The sequence below is a fragment of the Tamandua tetradactyla genome, chromosome 12 (genome assembly GCF_023851605.1).
Source record: "Tamandua tetradactyla isolate mTamTet1 chromosome 12, mTamTet1.pri, whole genome shotgun sequence".
NCBI classification, from domain to species: domain Eukaryota; kingdom Metazoa; phylum Chordata; class Mammalia; order Pilosa; family Myrmecophagidae; genus Tamandua; species Tamandua tetradactyla.
Genome location: NC_135338.1, coordinates 34092871 through 34111487, shown reverse-complemented (window position 1 = coordinate 34111487; position 18617 = coordinate 34092871). Strand labels below are relative to the sequence as shown.

At 36.8% G+C, this 18617-nt stretch overlaps 1 protein-coding gene across 11 annotated transcripts in view; it reads left to right on the top strand.

Annotated features, from left to right (window-relative positions):
- Positions 1-18097, top strand: part of MLH3 (mutL homolog 3) — a 36208-nt gene extending 18111 nt beyond the window's left edge. For 9 of the 11 annotated variants that reach the window (XM_077123072.1, XM_077123067.1, XM_077123070.1 and 6 more), the window contains 7 exons: positions 2908-2979; positions 6373-6484; positions 9083-9242; positions 12579-12602; positions 12707-12785; positions 15729-15880; positions 17674-18097. In XM_077123072.1, coding sequence (XP_076979187.1) covers positions 2908-2979; positions 6373-6484; positions 9083-9242; positions 12579-12602; positions 12707-12785; positions 15729-15880; positions 17674-17796 — 722 coding nt within the window. In that variant the 3' untranslated portion in view covers positions 17797-18097. The other 2 variants (XM_077123073.1, XM_077123074.1) reach the window with 2 other exon arrangements.
- Positions 18098-18617: the final 520 nt, after the last annotated feature.

The following is an 18617-nucleotide window of genomic DNA, read 5'->3' as shown; positions in this document are numbered from 1 at the left end:
TAAGTTTTCCTGTCTAGAAAATGAATAGGTTTTTCTAAAGGTTTTACCCAGAATTCTTTTGTTGTTGAATGCCAAAATCTCTACTAATGGGTATAGCCACACAATCTGCAGATATTCAAAGAAAAAGGTACCTATTTAAATTTCTCTTGAGATTTTATATTTTTCATTGGATGCCATCTAAGGGTACTGTTGGATAAATACATCTTTCTAAAATCAAAATGCAAGTGTTTTTCTCATAGGTCATTACATACCGAATGCAATCTATTCCTATAATTGACTTGCTTTATTTATATAATTGTATATACATTTTTTAAATGGGCAAATGTTTTTTTTAATTATAGTGAAATTAATGCCATAGATTGGAATTTATGTCTTATGTTTCCACCTACAATAAAATATAGTTGTTATGTTATGACATCCTAAAGAATAAGGATTCAGTCATTCACTTATTTATCCATTCATTTATTCTATGAATATTTGTTGAGTACTTATATGCCAGGTAATGTTAACATATGCTGAGGATATAACAGGCAAAAACCTTCTTCTTATAAAGTGTCCATTCTGTTTGTTGGACTATAAAAAATACAGCCTCTTGCATGATTAATATTATTTTCAGATATTCTGCTGTATTTGAGGAATGGAAAATGTCGTGAGTAGTTTGAAGACCAAAAAATAACAGAATCAGGCACAGGCTTGAATTATCCTAACTCTTGGTGATTCACATTGGCTCTAGTTTCAAGTCTGGGGTTACTCCCTTACAGTTTATGATTTGTCCCATTGTTTTACCTGATACAGGATGTTCAGTATTCATCACAACCAGCTGCAGTTACCCTGTTCTCAAGTGAATGTAAAAGTCAGCATTTGGGGGGTTGTCCTTGTGTTTGATCATACTATCAGGAAAAGTTATTTCCTTTTTGTTTTTAAAGTCTTAAGCCCTCATGCCATGAATATGATGGCCTCATGGAAACAATTTTTTAATCTTTGGTAGAAATAGGAAAACAGGCATTATCTATTTTGATTGAATTCAAGAGAATTTTCATTTCAATAAAATCAGTAGTAATAAACCTCAATCCTTTGGTCAAATGTAATAAAATTATGAGTTAAAAAAAGTGTCTAGTAATCTAGTAATAGTTCCTTATTTCAAGATGTTCCTGAGAAAGGCAACATGGTAAAAAAAAAAAAAAAAAGTTGCAAGTTTACTAATGCAGATCAGTCTCCTGTCATCAGTGAGGAAGGGACTTCCCTGGAGGTTTGGCTTTTGGAGTCAGGACACTGTGCCTCCTCTTGCACTTGGGAGTCTGAAGCCTTTCACCTCAGAAGTATGATCTGCAGACTTTCAGCATCAGCATCTCCTGGGAGTTGGTTAGTATTGCAGTGTCGTGTATCCCAAATTGAATCAGAATCCATCTGTATTTTAATAAGCTCCCCAGGTGATTTGTATCACATCAGAATTTGGGAAGACTGAGTCTAAAGGAGGGCAGATTACAGCCTCTGGGCCAAATCCAGCCACTGCCTGTTTTTTTTTTGTTTGCCTTTTGTTTTTTAATCACTGCCTGTTTTTTATGACCAAGGAGCTAAGAATGACTTTCACACTTTCAAATGGCTGAAATATTTCTTGACAATTAAAATTATATAAATTCATATTTCAGTGCCTATAAAGTTTTTTTACCACTGTTTTCTTTTTATTTCATTTAAAAAAAATATTTTAATTGAGAAATTTTCACACACATACAGTCCATACATGGTATATAACCTATGGCTCACAGTATCATCACATAATTGTGTATTCATCACCATGATCATTTTTAGAACGTTTCATCACTCCAGAAAAAGAAAGAAAAAGAAAAAAACTCATACATCCCATATCCTTTACCCCTCCCTCTCATTGACTACTAGTATTTCAATCTACCCAATTTTTTTATCCTTTATCCTCCCCATTATTTATTTATTTTTATTCTTTTTTTTTTTTTCACTTATCTGTCCATACCCTGGATAAAAGGAGCATCAGACACAAGGTTTTCACAATCACACAGTCATTGTAAAAGCTATATAGTTGTCTATATAGCTTTTATGTAAAGCTATACAGTCTATAAAGCTATACAGCTATACAGTTGTATAAAAGCTATACAGTTGTATAGATCTATTGTCTATAAAGCTATACAGTTGTCTTCAAAAATCAAGGCTACTGGAACACAGCTCAACAGTTGCAGGTATTTCCCTCTTGCCACTCTAATACACCATAAACTAAAAGGGATATCTATATAATGTATGAGAATAACCTCCAAGATAACCTCTGAACTATGAAATCTCTGATCCACTGAAAGTTTATTTTGTCTTACTTCTCTCTTCACTCATAAAGTTTTACTGGGATACAGCTACATTCGTTCATTCACATACTGTTTGTAGTTGCTTTGGCATAAAATGGGTGGTTGAGTAGCTGTGACAGAAACTGTCATATTTATTATGTGGCCCTTCACATAGGAAGTTTGCTGGCCTCTATTCTAAAGTATAATACAATTACATTCTTCATGGGTCTCAGAGTAACTTGCAAGTCAAGTTCAGTTGATTATAATAATGTGCTGTTTAATCATCCTCTGATGTGTCAGATTTGAATGACGCAAAATAAGTGTTTAACCCTTTGGAATATAGGGTTTTAATCTTGTTTTATAAATGAAACAGTAATTAACTAAAGAGATTTTCATCAGGGATAAAGTCATTAAAGTTTTTCCATAATTTCAACTTTTTAGGAATTGAAAGGTACAGTTGTTACTACTCGGTATGTGTATTTTATCTTATGTCCTTGTTGTAAAATAGCTTGAATTAACCTTTTTTCTCCCTCGGTACAACATGAATATTTTAGTCTTGGTCTGAGAACTTGAAGGCCAGTAATCGTTGCTAATCTTCTAGGTGGAAACCTGCTAGTATTGGTGGATCAGCACGCTGCCCATGAGCGTGTCCGTTTGGAGCAGCTTATCATTGGTAAGAGAAAAATTGAGACCTCCTAACCCCACCCCCCCAGGAGAATAGTATACCTGAAAGTTTTCTCCCTGTGACTTTTATGAGGACTTTCATGATGACTTTTTATGAGTTTTATATTGAAACAAATTAAGTGGAAGTTCTCTGATTTACCCTCAGTCATAGCTGAAAGAATGTAGTAGTTCATTTTACTAGTTCAAATGTTTGGGTTTTATTTACAAGGTCAAAAGTGTACTTGCCATATATTTATCATCAACTGAGAGAAAGCTAAAGAATAGGCTCCTGTATTATGATATTCAGCACAAAGACATCCCCATTCTAGAGTGATTGATCAGGCAGAGACCATCAGCAGTTCAGAAGGCCCTAATATATTATTTTTATTTATTTATTTATTTTTACATGGGCAGGCACCAGGAATCGAACCAGGGTCCTCTGGCATGGCTGGCAAGCGTTCTTGCCTGCTGAGCCATCTTGGCCCGCCCTTATTTTTATTTTTAAATTTAATTTGCATTTGAAGCGATAGTATTATCAAATTTAAGTCAAAGTATGAAAGGTATAAAAGAGACTATAATGAGTCTCTTTTCCAGAGGCAGCCAGTTTCACTAATTTTGTTTTTAGAAAATATTTGCAAAGTACATATATTTGATAAAGAATTTGTATTCAGAATGGGTGGTATGACAGTGACTCAGTGGCAGAGTTCTCACCTGCCATGCCAGGGACTGGGTTCAATTCCCAGTGCCTGCCCATACCAAAAAAAAAAAAAATTTGTTTTCTATTCAAAATATATAAGGAACTCTTAAAACCATAATAATAAGACAAGCAATACAGTTTTTTAAATGGAGGGCTTGGGAGGGTGGAGAGCAAAATATTTAAAAGATATTTTAACAATGTCCATGCAAAAACCTGTAAACATGAAAATATTTATAGTGACTTTTTTCATAATCACCAAAAACTGGAAATAACCCAATGCTCATAGAAGGTGGGAGGGCACTGTGATTTCTATACAATGGAATGCTACTCAGCAATTCAAATGAAGAAACTATTGATACATCCAATAACATTATTATAAGTGAAAGAAACCCGGCTACATACTGTATAATTCCATTTATATGTCCATTTATACAAATTCAAAACTATATAGGCAGAAATCAGATTGGTGATCATCAGGGTTTGAATGTAGGCTAAGGAATTGCTAAGGAAACAAAAGAATATTTTGGAGTGATGGAACTGTTTTATTTCTTGATTATGGTATTAATTATAAAACAAGATTAATTTATCAAACTCATCAAATTCTAAGCCTTAAAAAGGTAAATTTTGCTGTGCAAAAAAAGCTGAAAAAATGTTTTCCTATGTAAATTTCATTTCTTTTAAATGTCAGCTGAGCCATTAATACTTAAGATGAATGCCTTACTTATTATGAACATTTCATATGCTATTAAAAAATTATATAATCATTCCTTCATAACTCAACTCCAGTTTTGCATTTACATTATTCTTACAATATGATATAAAAATAATTTATTTTTGATGTTTTGACTAAGTAGGTTAAAAGAAAATCTAACTTCTTATGCTTATTTCATTTGATAAAATGAGATTTAACTGCATACTTAAAATGTTTTAATGGGAAGTAGCAGAGGACAGTATAGGATTGTCGGTCAAGAGCTTGGGCAAACTCATAAAATCTAAATTCATATTCCTATTTTGCCACTTACTATGTGTATACCTCACTATTTTATCATACCAGTCCCTCATTTTTTTTCTTCACCTATAAAATAGTAACAGTATCTATCTCATAGGGTTGTTTCAAAAACTCAATGAGATCGTGCTTAGAAAATGCTTAACAGAGAAGCTTTACATATACTAAGTGCTCAATAAGTCTGTTCACTAACTTTTTTAAGTATTATTTAGTTGCTTAAAGAAACACCTTTTCAAGTTTCATGGCTCAATTTAATATGTATTTCATACTGTGACTATTCAAATTTTATTAAATATTGTATAAACAATAAGAGCTGGACTTCATTTTTCATTCAGTTCTCTTGAAATAAATGTTCAAGAATAAAAGCATAGGAAGTAGGAAGGGGAATAGGAGAAGGTGAGCAAAAACACACATTTAATGTGTACCTACAAATGTTCCAGAAAACAGGTGCCTCGTCAATTTCACTAATTTTTATGTATCCTTCGAAAGTCAGTGTATTAGGGTTCTCTCTAGGGAAACAAAACCAACAGGAGATATCTGTAAATACGAGATTTTATAAAAGTGTGCCACACAACTATGGGGATGCATGAGTCTGAATTCCATAGGGCAGACCATGGGATGGCAACAATGATGAAGGTGTTCAGTGAATTCCTCAGGACAGGCTGGCTGGCCGAAATAGAGATGAAAGTTCACTCTTCTAACTGCTGAAGTCATTACCTCTCCCTTAAAAGTCTTCAAATGATTGGATTAAATCCAGCTGATTGGATTTTCTCATTGCGAAAGATATGCCCCATAGTTGATTGCAGATGTAATCAGTTGTAGATGCATTGAACTGACTGATGATTTAATAAACCAGCCTTCTAAAACTGGTTAATAACCAGTTTATTAACCAGCCACAAAATGTCCTTGCAGTAACAGTTAGGCCAGTGCTTACTTGACCAGACAACTGGGCACCATCACGTGGACAAGTTGACATGTGAACCTAACCATCAGAGCCAATATGTGGTTTTTCACCTTTGCTACCCATTTTTCTCTTCATGAGGCAGTGTGTTCTCCAAGTGGTAAAATACCAGGAACGGCTCTACCCCTGTGGCCAAGTAATGAAAAACTCTGTCATCAGAGAGTTAGGTGGATGTAGGGAGCTATTTCATGGACTAGAACGGCAATGACATTACTGCTCTCTCCACTTTTCTTTATAAAATGAAGGCCTAAGAGTTAGGAAAGATATGGTAAAAACCGTGTTCAGAAAACTTACTTGCCACAGGCCCTGGACCATTTGAGAATTAGAATTGATTAATTCTCTTCAGAGACTGAGAAACCCTTCTGAAGAAAGGGGGGTGCCTTCTTAAGCCATAGGATTATATAGTAAACCCATTATATTTCCCAGTAATCCACATTATTCACCTGTTATTAAAACCACATTTAGGAAATAACTATAGGATTATTGTGTTGTTCATTTGAACATAAGATTTTAGTCTTATTTTTCTTATTTTGCCCAGTACTGCTAAAAAGAGTAAATAGACTGAATAGATACTAGTTTGACTTTAAAGATGGGCATGAAGGCCTAAAACTGAACATGAAACATACTTTCTAAGCCCTAGACGAATTAACATAGCTGCACCATACGATTTTTCATTTTTCCTCTGAATCTAGAAGGCTTCACTTCTTACCCTCACCCCCCTTAATCTTTCTTCCAATAGATTCATATGAGAAACAACAGCCACAAGAATCTGGTCGGAAAAAATTACTGTCTTCTACTGTAAGTCCTCCCCTGGAATTAACAGTGACAGAGGAGCAAAGGCGACTCTTATGGTTAGTACCACAGTGAGGATGTGATGTTGACGTGTAACTTCTCACAATAATTTCTGTAAGGTATAAGCATAACTATTGTTCCATCTTTTCAAATGAGGAAACTGAGACCAAGAGAGGTCACGTGACTTTTCCAAGGTCACAACAAATATTAAGTGGTGGAGCAGGCACTCAAATGCAGGCCTCCTGACTCCAAATGCTCTTCTTAGTACTGTATCACAACTGTTCAGTACAGGATAGAGTTTCCCTGATAATTTTTTCCAGCAGTTGGCCAAGAACACATTTCTTGGAAAAGTCACTGTTTATACTGTACTATTTCTGAAAGCAAAGTAATTGCTTCCATTCTGCTTCATCTTGGTGCATTCTATATTCTTTGTTTTCATTACCATAATCATAATGGGAAGAAAGTAAAACACTTGGAAGCAAGGAAGGAGCAAATCACATATGAGTCACAGGATAAGATGTTTACCCACTTCTGGGCAGCACAAATTATTGAAAACGAAGAAGAGAACCTTCTCTCATTTTATTTCAGGTTTGGGAATATGCTATCACCAGTAATTTTTTTTCCTCTGACATAATTTATATTAGAGGCAGATCCATTTATTTACATCCTGTTGATCAGGACTTCTCAGTTCCTTGGGCTGTTTATTACTTCCCTGCTTTAATGCTGATTCAAAACATTCTCAGCCCTTTCCAGAGTGCCAGACTCCTTAAGTGCCAAAGCCAAGAAGTTAGCATTTCCTCAGTGAAGAATAAAAGCCTAGGAACAAAACTTAGAAACAAATTGATTCTTTCTATGGGAAGGAGAAAATAAGTGAAGATAACTATATTTTTAAAAGGGAAATTTGATATAAAATCCTCAACAAGAATCTTACAACTGGAGGCGGTTTTATGGACCTTAAACCTAAAGCAAGAGCACTGAAGAAAGAAATAAATAAATGGGAGCTCCTCAAAATTGAACACTTTTGTGCATCGAAGAACTTCATCAAGAAAGTAGAAAGACAGCCTACACAATGGGAGATAATATTTGGAAATGACATATCAGATAAAGGTCTAGTATCCAGAATTTATAAAGAGATTGTTCAACTCAACAACAAAAAGACAGCCAACCCAATTACAAAATGGGAAAAACACTTGAACAGACACCTACCAGAAGAGGAAATACGGATGGCCAAGAGGCACATGAAGAGATGCTCAATGTCCCTGGCCATTAGAGAAATGCAAATCAAAACCACAATGAGATATCATCTCACACCCACCAGAATGGCCATTATCAACAAAACAGAAAATGACAAGTGCTGGAGAGGATGCGGAGAAAGAGGCACACTTATCCACTGTTGGTGGGAATGTCAAATGGTGCAACCGCTGTGGAAGGCAGTTTGGCGGTTCCTCAAAAAGCTGAATATAGGGCGGGCCGCGGTGGCTCAGCGGGCAAAGTGCTTGCCTGCTATGCCGGAGGACCTCGGTTCGATTCCCGGCCCCAGCCCATGTAACAAAAACGGAGAAACAGAATACAATAAAAACAAGAAAAATGTTTCCCTTTCTTCCTTCCTTCCTTCCTTCTATCCTTCCTTCCTTCTCTCTGTCTTTCCTTTAAAAAAAAAAAAAAAAAAAAAAAAAAAAAAAAAAGCTGAATATAGAATTGCCATACGACCCAGCAATACCATTGCTAGGTATCTACTCAAAGGACTTAAGGGCAAAGACACAAACGGACATTTGCACACCAATGTTTATAGCAGCGTTATTTACAATTGCAAAGAGATGGAAACAGCCAAAATGTCCATCAACAGAAGAATGGCTAAACAAACTGTGGTATATACATACGATGGAATATTATGCAGCTTTAAGACAAGATAAACTTATGAAACATGTAATAACATGGATGGACCTAGAGAATATTATGCTGAGTGAGTCCAGCCAAAAACTAAAGGACAAATACTGTATGTTCCCACTGATGTGAACGGACATTCGAGAATAAACTTGAAATATGTCATTGGTAACAGAGTCCAGCAGGAGTTAGAAACAGGGTAAGATAATGGGTAATTGAAGCTGAAGGGATACAGACTGTGCAACAGGACTAGATACAAAAACTCAAAAATGGACAGCACAATAATACCTAATTGTAAAGTAATCATGTTAAAACACTGAATGAAGCTGCATCTGAGCTATAGGGTTTTTGTTTGTTTGTTTGTTTGTTTTTTACTATTATTACTACTTTTATTTCTTTTCTCTATATTAACATTTTATATCTTTTTCTGTTGTGTTGCTAGTTCCTCTAAACCGATGCAAATATACTAAGAAACGATGATCATGCATCTATGTGATGATGTTAAGAATTACTGAGTGCATATGTAGAATGGTATGATTTCTAAATGTTGTGTTAATTTCTTTTTTTTCTTTCTGTTAATAAAAAAATAAAAATAAATAAAAATAAAAAAATAGAAAATAAACACACACACACAAAAAAAATCCTCAACAAGCACCCCTAAGTGTGAGAAAAACAGGTATGATTTTTAAAGCTTCTGGTAGCTTTTGAGGAACTGAAACCAACACTGAAATGTGAATGAAGTAATACTATTACATTTGAGGTTATCTCTTTAGGTGTTACCACAAAAATCTGGAAGATCTGGGCCTTGAATTTATATTTCCAGACACTAGTGATTCTCTGGTCCTTGTGGGAAAAGTGCCACTCTGTTTTGTAGAAAGAGAAGCCAATGAACTTCGAAGAGGAAGATCTACTGTGACCAAGAATATTGTGGAGGTAAGATACAGCTACAGACTTTGAGGAAATTGCTGAGTGATATACCCTTGAATTTTGTGTAAAGATTCTCCATTCTCCTTTTTCATTCAGCAAGCATTTATGAAGTTCCTGCTGTGTCAGGTGCTAAAGATTCAATGATTAATTATCTAAAGGTGAGGCAAAAGGGCATTTAACTCATTATAGTTCAGTGACATTTGGTTAGTAGAGGTATGTTCACAAATGCCATGGGTATACAGAATGATTTCTGCCCAGGGAGGGTGAAGGTCAAGGAAACTGTCAGAGATAAACTGGGTTTTATTTGTTGTTGTTTTTAAGAAAAGTCTTGAAGAATTGTAGGAGCCTGCCAAGTACAGCTGGGAGACAGGCATTCTAGACAGAGGAACAGCATATCAGAGACTTGCCCAGATCCTCTTTAGGGAACTACCAATAGATATGGCTTGAATTGAGATATGTAGGGAAGTGGTAGGATGTGGGTCTAGAAAGGTTGCCAGGGCCACATCATAAAAGGAGTTGGCATATCCTGCTAAATAGTTTGCATTTCATCATACAGGCAACCAATGAAGAATCTTAAGCAGGGGAATAGTACATGCTTTAGCAATGCGTTTCAAATCTAATTATATATGTATATACTTTGGTAAAGGTCTGGCAAGGTATAGCTGGTATGTGGCATTGGAGGTGTTAGAGAGGACTTTTACTTTTTATGTGATATATTTCATTTTTTTTTTTTACAACAAGCATAATTTACTTTGTCTTTTCTACCTTTTTTCTTCCTTTACTGTTTTCTTTTAAAGTTGTCTTATTTTCCTTTTTTTCCTCCAGAGGCTTAGATGTTATATATTTCATTAATATTATTTTAGAGATTAGCTTTGAATTTTAGCATGCATACTTAACATGATAGAAGTTGTTCCTCTATCTTCTTCCTAAACTGTTCAAAAACTTTAAAACCCTTTATTTCCCAACCCCTCTCTTCCATTAGTGTTTTAATTACACCTAGTTTTTAATTCCCTAGTCAATAATTTTATAGTCAGTGCTTATTTAGTTTAACCAAAATGTGTACTGGCATCTATTTACTATTGCTTCTTGCATCCTGCTTATTCCTTTTGTGTTCCGTTTTCTTTGTATTGAAGTAAATAATTTTTAAACTTCCTTCATTAAGAGTGGATAGATGGATGGATGGATAGGTGGATGGATGGATAGAATGAGACACTGGAAAAGGGTCTAGGGGGAAATGAGGTTGTCTAGGGAGGATAAGGAAAGTAAAAAAAGGAAGACAGAAGAGGGTGGAGGTTATGGAACACCAGCATTCAGGATGGAGGTAGAAAAGAGGAAACTGTAAGGATAATTGAAAATATTTGGTCAAAGGAGGAGGAGGAAAACTAGGAAAAAATAATATTGCTGAAACTGAGAAGAGTTTCAAGGAGGAATAGAATGGCCAACAATGGCTATAAAGTGAAGTATGAAAAATGTCAGATTTGACTAACGTAAGGACATTAGTTAACTTATGGAATCACTTCCTGGGGATGGGAGGGGTGGGGACAGAGGACAGATTGCAGTGGGTCAGGGATTGAGTGAAAGGAGAGGAGGTGGAGCTACGTAGACTACTCTTTCCGGGACTGTTCCATATACAGAAGAGAGAGAGGCTGATAGCTAAAGGTTAGGAGTGGTCGGGCATTGTGGGGCAGGCTACAAGGTTGAGGGGAGATTTTAAGATGGAAGAAATCTAAGCATGTTTTTAGGTTAAATTGAGAGGAAGAGGTAATTAGAAGTGCCAGTTTTTGGATTACTTTGATTTTACTCTTTCCAAAATTACCCTTTGATCATACAACTTTTGCTTTGCTTTTAGTGGCTCTCTTTTCTCCCAGCAGAGCTTATTTTCCCCAAATTATTTTAAATCTAAAAGATAGGATCTGTTAGAATCTTTTATTGTAAATCAATCCCTAAATATTTAACCAGAAAATTATAATAAAAACTTTTTCTGAAGTAACTTCAAAGACTACTGTAAGAAGTCTATTTCTTGAAACAAAGCTTATGGTTTCAGAAAAACTTAATTATTTTCAGTCAGGCTGCTCAGGGAAGATTTTGTTGATTCTGGAAGAAGCTGGAACAGTTTTGGTGTCTTGAAGAAATGTAGCCACTTGAATTCTAGCAGATGAAATATCATTAATACATCCTTCTGTAATTTCTATCCTCTAGCCAGATGAATGTACCTTTTTGACATTACTTAAATTACTCAGCATTAATTGAACCACTGAAATGTGAATGAGAACAGAGAATGAGACCCTTTTCTCCCTCACCAGGTTTACAAACTGACATTTTAAAGTCCCAGATACACAAGCACAAGAGAGAATAACAAAAGAGTTAGGTTTGAGCTCCATCCATACGAAGCTTTGTTAGTGGGTTGGGTATTACGAAACGCTTTTCTGTTTAGGGTATTTGGGAGAATTTGCAGTTTTTTGAAAAAATAAGTAATATAGTATCTACCACCTGCTCTTGGCAGCTGTGTTCATTTTAGGCATGGCAGCCTAAGTATATCTGGCAGAGGTCAGGAAATTTCTTGAGTTTGGTTTAAAAAGAAAATCTACCATGTTATAATCTCAGGAAACTGATTTGTATATAGCCATTTTAGAAATAAAGATATTTTGCATTTTCTTATAAAGAAATAATTAAATGTGCCATATCTTAAAACATTTTATTTTTACCTCCAAATGCTAAACAGATTGGTAGCATGAAATTGTGTCTGCTTTAAATTTCTTTAAAGTTGTTTGTAAATATTAAAATCCTCAGGGATAAAACTATTGAAAAGGATACCTCAGGGATAAAAGTATGCAAAGGAGGAGAAACTTCTCAACAAAATATCTTGGAAAATAAGTTTTTTTGATCTGAAAGGAATTGTCGAAAAATGCATGCAAGAATTAAAATGACTGATTACTTGTATCTGTGATATTTAAGCAAGTGTTACACCAAGTGTACAGTTGTGTTGATGGGTTTTGTGGGGTTTTTTCTCAATTTGTGTCTAATATTACACTTGTTTTGGCTAAGATTATAAATTTAAACAGACAGCCTCCTAATGAGAAGCCTCTCTGGTATTTAGAATCATTTGTATCATCAAGGCTCCTCTAGCTAGTTCTCTGACCTAATTAGTTGTTGGCATTGTCTTGGCATTTTATAGTCAAGGTGTCTTGTAACAAATGAATAATTTGTGCCTAAGTACTGTGTTGCTCGAGCTCTCTGCCTTAGGAGGCATATTTTAAAGGAGAAAATTGGGATATTCTGTAAATTATTAAAGGACAGGTATGAGATAGTAGATTAATGCCTGTTTTTCATTTTTCTTTGAAGGAATTTATTCGAGAACAAATAGAGGTAAGCCTTTCTGTTATTTGGGGAGTGCACATAGAGACACCACATGTAAGACTCCATTGTCGCATTTCCTTGTCCTATGAATAAATAATATGTTTATGCATTAGCTACTCCAGACTACAGGAGGCATCCAAGGGACTTTGCCACTGACTGTCCAGAAGGTGCTGGCATCCCAAGCCTGCCATGGTAAGACCCTAAACACACTAGCTGTTGAGTGCCTTGCTATGCATGCTATGTTAGTCCGGGTTCTCTAGAGAAACAGAATCAACAGGAGAGATTTGTAAATATGAAATTTAAGTGTCTCACGCAACCAGTCATTGCCCTGCCCCCACGTGGGACATGACATCTGGGGTGAAAGTCTACCTGACGACGTGGGAGATGATTCCCAGGGATGAATTCAGACCTGGCACCATGGGATCAACAATTACATGCTGAGCGAAAGGGGGAAAAGAAGTATAATTAATAAAGTATCAGCGGCAGAGAGGGTTCAGATAGAGTCAAGAGGCTACTCTGGAGGTTGCTCTTACACAAGCTTCAGGTAGACCTTGCTACCTATCATAACCTGCCAACCCCCAACCAGGACCATTCCAGCCAATCCTAAAGAACACCTAGGGCAATTTATAAGACTTCACAAGGGTTCCATGCACTAGAGTAACTTTCCAGAAACCTACAACCTCCAGATGGGTCCCTGGTCCAGAGAAGTCCTGAAACCTAGCCCAGCCTCTCCAGAACATCAGATAGTTCTATCTCCCTACCCCATATAATGATAGACCCTTCCAATATCAAAAATTTAGAACTGCCATAGCCAAAACAACCTTAAAGAGAAGTATGGAAAAATCAAAGTTGATGGTGGAGTTATACATGGAAGATAGAATTTAACAAATGAATATGAATGCTGAATCATTAAACTGATATGTCTTTTGGTCTCTGGTATTAAAGCAGCTAGAAGTAAAAACCTAAAATTGTGAAATTGTAACCCATGTCAAAGTCTGAAATACATTCTACAACTAATTGTGGTGCTGTGCTTTGAAATTTATAGCTTTTTTGTATATATGTTATTTTTCACAAAAGAAGGAAAAACAAGTCTATTGTGATGAAAAAAAATGTTTACGCTCTCTAGCTTCCTATATTCTGGAGCAGCTAGAAGGAAAAATATGAGAAGATCGTATGGTAGCCCATGACAAATGCTAGGATCTGTCCTATAACCACTTGTTGAAGAGTGCTTTGAAAACTATTGCTTTTTTATTTCTTTGCTTTGTATATATGTTATACTATACAATAAGAAAAGTTAAAAAAAAAAAAAAAGGTGTCTTAGGCAACCATGGGAAAGGAAGAGTCTAAAATCTGTGGAGCAGGCTGTGAGGCTGGGGGTTCCAGTGCAGGTTCTGGATGAACTCCACAGGAGAGGCTCACTGGCTGAAGAAGCAGCTAAAAAGTCTCCTTGATTGGATTATCTCATTGTGGGGGGTGCGCTTTAGTTGATCTCAGATATAATCAGCCACAGATGCTGATGAGTTAACTGACCAGCTAGGAAATATCCTTGCAGCAATGATCAGGCCTGTGCTTGCCTGACCAGACAACTGGGCATGATCATTTGGCCAAAGTGACATCAGAACCTAACCATTACACATGCTAAGCAATGTTGGGGGTACAGAGATTATGAAAGAAGTACAAGCACATTTATTACTCTCCTCTTGGAGGGGACAATTTAGATCAAGAAACACATTAAAAATGAACACTAAAAAGATTACTTTTACAAAGCAAAATGCCAGCATATATATTTGACTAGCATACAGACAGGAGATGCATTTTGAGTCAAGTTTTCAATAAGCCAAGGGACCTGGATTTGTAGGGTAGAGGGGGAAAGTTCACAACAGGGGAGGGAACAGCATGTGCAGTGATTCAAAGAAACAAAATGGTAATTTGAAAAGCAGTGAACAGTATCAAGAAACTACACTGGGAAGAAAGAACAAAAGATATGATCATACAGATGTTTTCAAAAAGATCTCTCTGGGTGCTGAAAGAAGGGGAATCAGATAGATGTGGGAAGGCTAAGAGGATTCAACAGTGGCAAGAGCTAGAGAAGTGGCCATGGAGACAGATTGACTAGAACAAATAAAAGATAATTTTGAAGGCAGGGATGTTAAAAATTGGAATAGATATAAGGAGTAAAGACAGGATAAGGGCAAAGGAGTTTAGGATACTGTGGGAGGCTAATGATAGATCCTGGTTCCTACGCTAGAAAAGAAGAGGAGAAAGCTGGAGAGGGAGAAAATGGAGGTATATGTGTTTGTGTCAATGGACTGGAGACCCCCTTGTGGACAAATGATAGTTGCATGAGAATCTGTAACTGTTGTGATCACTACAGTAAGTTCCTCTAATACCATTTCCTATATTTTACTTATTACCCTACTTAAGAATCCTCCATGATTTACCAATACCTTCTGTATCAAAGCTGAAGGTTTTGATGTGACCTAATAATACTTGTCTTTATAATTTAAACTATTGTGTAATTCTTCATCTAATGTTTGTCTTACCAATAGATTGTGAGCTCCCTGAGGACAGAAAAATCTGTCTCATTCATTCACTGCCTGGAACAGTTCCTAGCACAAAGTACACACATAATAAATGTTTGTTGATTAAGTGATTTACTGTTTGCACAGGGAAGCAGGTTTGTCAGTATAAGAGTTTAGATTAGGGAGGTCATTGTGGAAATTGAAAAAAGAAGCAAAGCAAATGGACATTGTAGGAAACCATCAGAGATATTGGTGGTAACGGTTGTGAACAAAAGATGACTTCACTTTCACAAATCTGTAAGGAATAGGCAAGACTATTGCTCTTGCCTCTTTGTGAAACACTCTCAAGGCAGGATCCTAACAAGTTAAGAAATACCCTCTACAGGGATTAGAAAGACAAATATTCCATAAGGAAAAGCTGAGACACAGAATATCAGTAGAGAAGCCTTGATTTCATCCATGGCTATAAGTGCCGATTTCAAGTAATGCTAAAGGCACATTAAAGAACCCTAATAATCATGTTACTTTTTCCAGATACTTGGCTCTGACCCAGGGTCAGCATTGGTTTCCCACCGTAGACACCATAACCCTTTTCTTGCTCCCTTTCGTTTAGGGGCCGTTAAGTTTAATGATGGTCTGAGCCTACAAGAGTGCTACCGCCTTATTGAAGCTCTGTCCTGTTGTCAGCTGCCATTCCAGTGTGCTCATGGGAGACCTTCTATGCTGCCATTAGCTGACATAGACCACTTGGAAGAGGAAAAACAGGTACATTAGTGACTAACAGGAGCAGAAGGGAGCAAAGTTTATCTTCTCTTTCCCTTCCAGTTCCATCATCCAAATGAAATATCTCTTAAATCTTTCCAAAATATGCATTAGAAGTTTCATATAAAGCCTTACCCATTTTATCTTCCAGCTCACTTTCAAACTGGAGCTTAGGCTGAACTGTTGAATTATACATATAATGCCTTTGTATTTTTCAAGCTTAACACACATTCAAACATACTATCCTGAACACGTGTCACTACTGGCTCTAGGTTTGGTAAGATGCAGTTCTTCCTGAGGCTATAGAAAGTTGGTAGAAATGCAGCAAACCCACTGTTGGCAAAGCGTGGCCTAAATGTCCAGTTGCTTAATGGTGCTTGCTGGAATGGTGACCTGTCATTGTAGCTAGCCATCCCCAAGGATCTCTAGAGTTATGGTTTGGGGATCATCAGGCAGAGAAAGAGGCTTAGGAGATCCCCACATTGTGCTTTAGCCTTGGTTACTCAGAAGCCCAGAAAAATGATGTGGCTAATGTGATAAAGATACAGTATGATTTAAATTAAGAACATTTTCTGCCCTTGTTATAATCCTAAATGAAACAGAACCTGAGAGCATATTAGAAATATACATTTTGCTGCTTTTTGTTTACCTTTCATGTTCAGATTAGCTATAAAATCTGTTCTGATATTGAGGGGTTTTTTGTTTGTACCAAATTATTTTATTTGAAGGAATGGTACAAATGAAGGAACTTGGTGGATATTGATACACCTTATAGAAAAGGTAAAGGCAAGCCCAACATGCATGCACTGCTGTGGTGACCATGGGAGTCACCCTGTGACTCTGGGAAAGACAGCATAAGGCTGAGCTCTCATCATCACTGTATCTGATACTCTGCCAGGCCAGAATCTGGGGCCCCCATCTTGCACAACATAGTCACCCAGTTCTTTGATGGACCTCAACTGCTCATTCAGGTAACATATCTCCATGAAGTCACACAAGTGGGGGTCATTTTTGTCAGTTGCCAGTTTGTGCAGTTCCAGTAGTGACTGACTCAAGCTTTTTTTTTCAAGTGTAACGCACATTCCATTGCATTCAGCCCAGCTCTCAATCATTTCATTCTGGTTTTTTGATATCCTGAAGAAAGAGTGAGCCACCTCAGTGGTTCTGCAGCTTCATAAACTTCTTGGCATGTTCCTTCTGATGAGATTGGTGTGGAAAATATTTGACAAAGTTCTTCAAAGTCACATCATCAGGGTCAAAATAGTAAGACATTGACAGGTTGATGTAAGAGGCATAGAGCTCCAGATTGATCTGACAGTTGATGGTGGCCTCTGAGTCCAGGCTGTACTTCTGGCACGCCTGCCACAGGGCCGTGGTCATCCTGGCAGGTGGTTGAGGACAGGTGACCGAGGGCTGTTCAGAGCAACCAGTGATTGGGGCGAGTGCTGGTGGCATGCTAGCATTGTTGAAGCAGGAAACCGTGGAAAATCTCTGCAGAGACATCTGGCCGGCATTGAGTTTTTAGGAATCAGTGTTTTCTGACTCATCCAATACTCCATTAAAAACTTGCTTCACATGACAAAGAAAAAAATGGGAGAAGTTTTGCCTCCATTACCAAAGAGATGGTAATCTAGACTTAAAGTTCTCAACCCCATTTACCCTGAGGAAATCTATAGTCTGTTTGAAATAAAAAATTAGAAATTTAAACAAAGATTGAATAGTCCTACTTAGGACATACCTAGATTCCATTTGGCTTTTTATATTGCTCATTGGAGCTATTCTCTTTTTTCCCATAGATTAAACCCAATCTTGCTAAACTTCACAAAATGGCCCAGGCCTGGCGTCTCTTTGGGAAAGCAGAAGAATGTGATACAAGGCAGAGCCTGCAGGTGTCCACATCTCCTAGTGAGCCAAAATGAAAACAAAATCAATGCTCTACAAGGAACCAAAGGGATAGTAACTGCCTGCCTCTAAGCAGAAGAGCATGAGCAGCAAGTACCAGCAGTCTGGACTGAATCAACCTGCTGTACCTGAGCATCTTCAAAAGGGCAGGTCCTTCTTCTTGGTCTTTCTCATGTGATCCCTCCAGGTGAGTAGCCAGAGGGAATTCAAGCCTGAAGACAGTGCATTCATTCATTTGCATCCATGGACACAGGAGGTCCCATCTAATATCTAATTTTCCTAACTTACTTGGGGATAAAATTTGATGATTGTCTGGTTTGTGTATGTTTATTTTTGTTTTTGTTTGGTGAGGAAGGTGGCAATTATTTTCCAACCTCAAAATTTGCTTTTATGTAATTGACCTGATGCTGAACTCCCAGGTATCCAGTCTACATCCACAGGCCACGCAGTATAGGTCCATTAGCAAGCACCTCCTTTCCCTTAAAGTCATCTTCACTTCCTTCTGCTGCTGCCTTACATTCTAAATCTCAGACTTTTAAAGATTTGTTCCTTCACTCTGGATAAACACATTCTCCAAAGTCATACATCAAGCTGTTATTTTAGTGAAAAAAATCTACTGGAGAGAGGAGCGGGATAGAAAAAAGAAAACTTTTAAGTCTTGTACTTGGTTTTTTATTTATTTGTTTTCTTACCTTTTTAAGAACTCTTTCAGAAGTTAATGTTGTTTATATCCCAGACCCAGTAAAATGGTGAAAGTATTATCAGCTTGTTTTTAAAAACAGGATTTTTTTGGCTACTCTATAAAGTTTCTCTTTATGTGAAAGCAACTGTCATATCA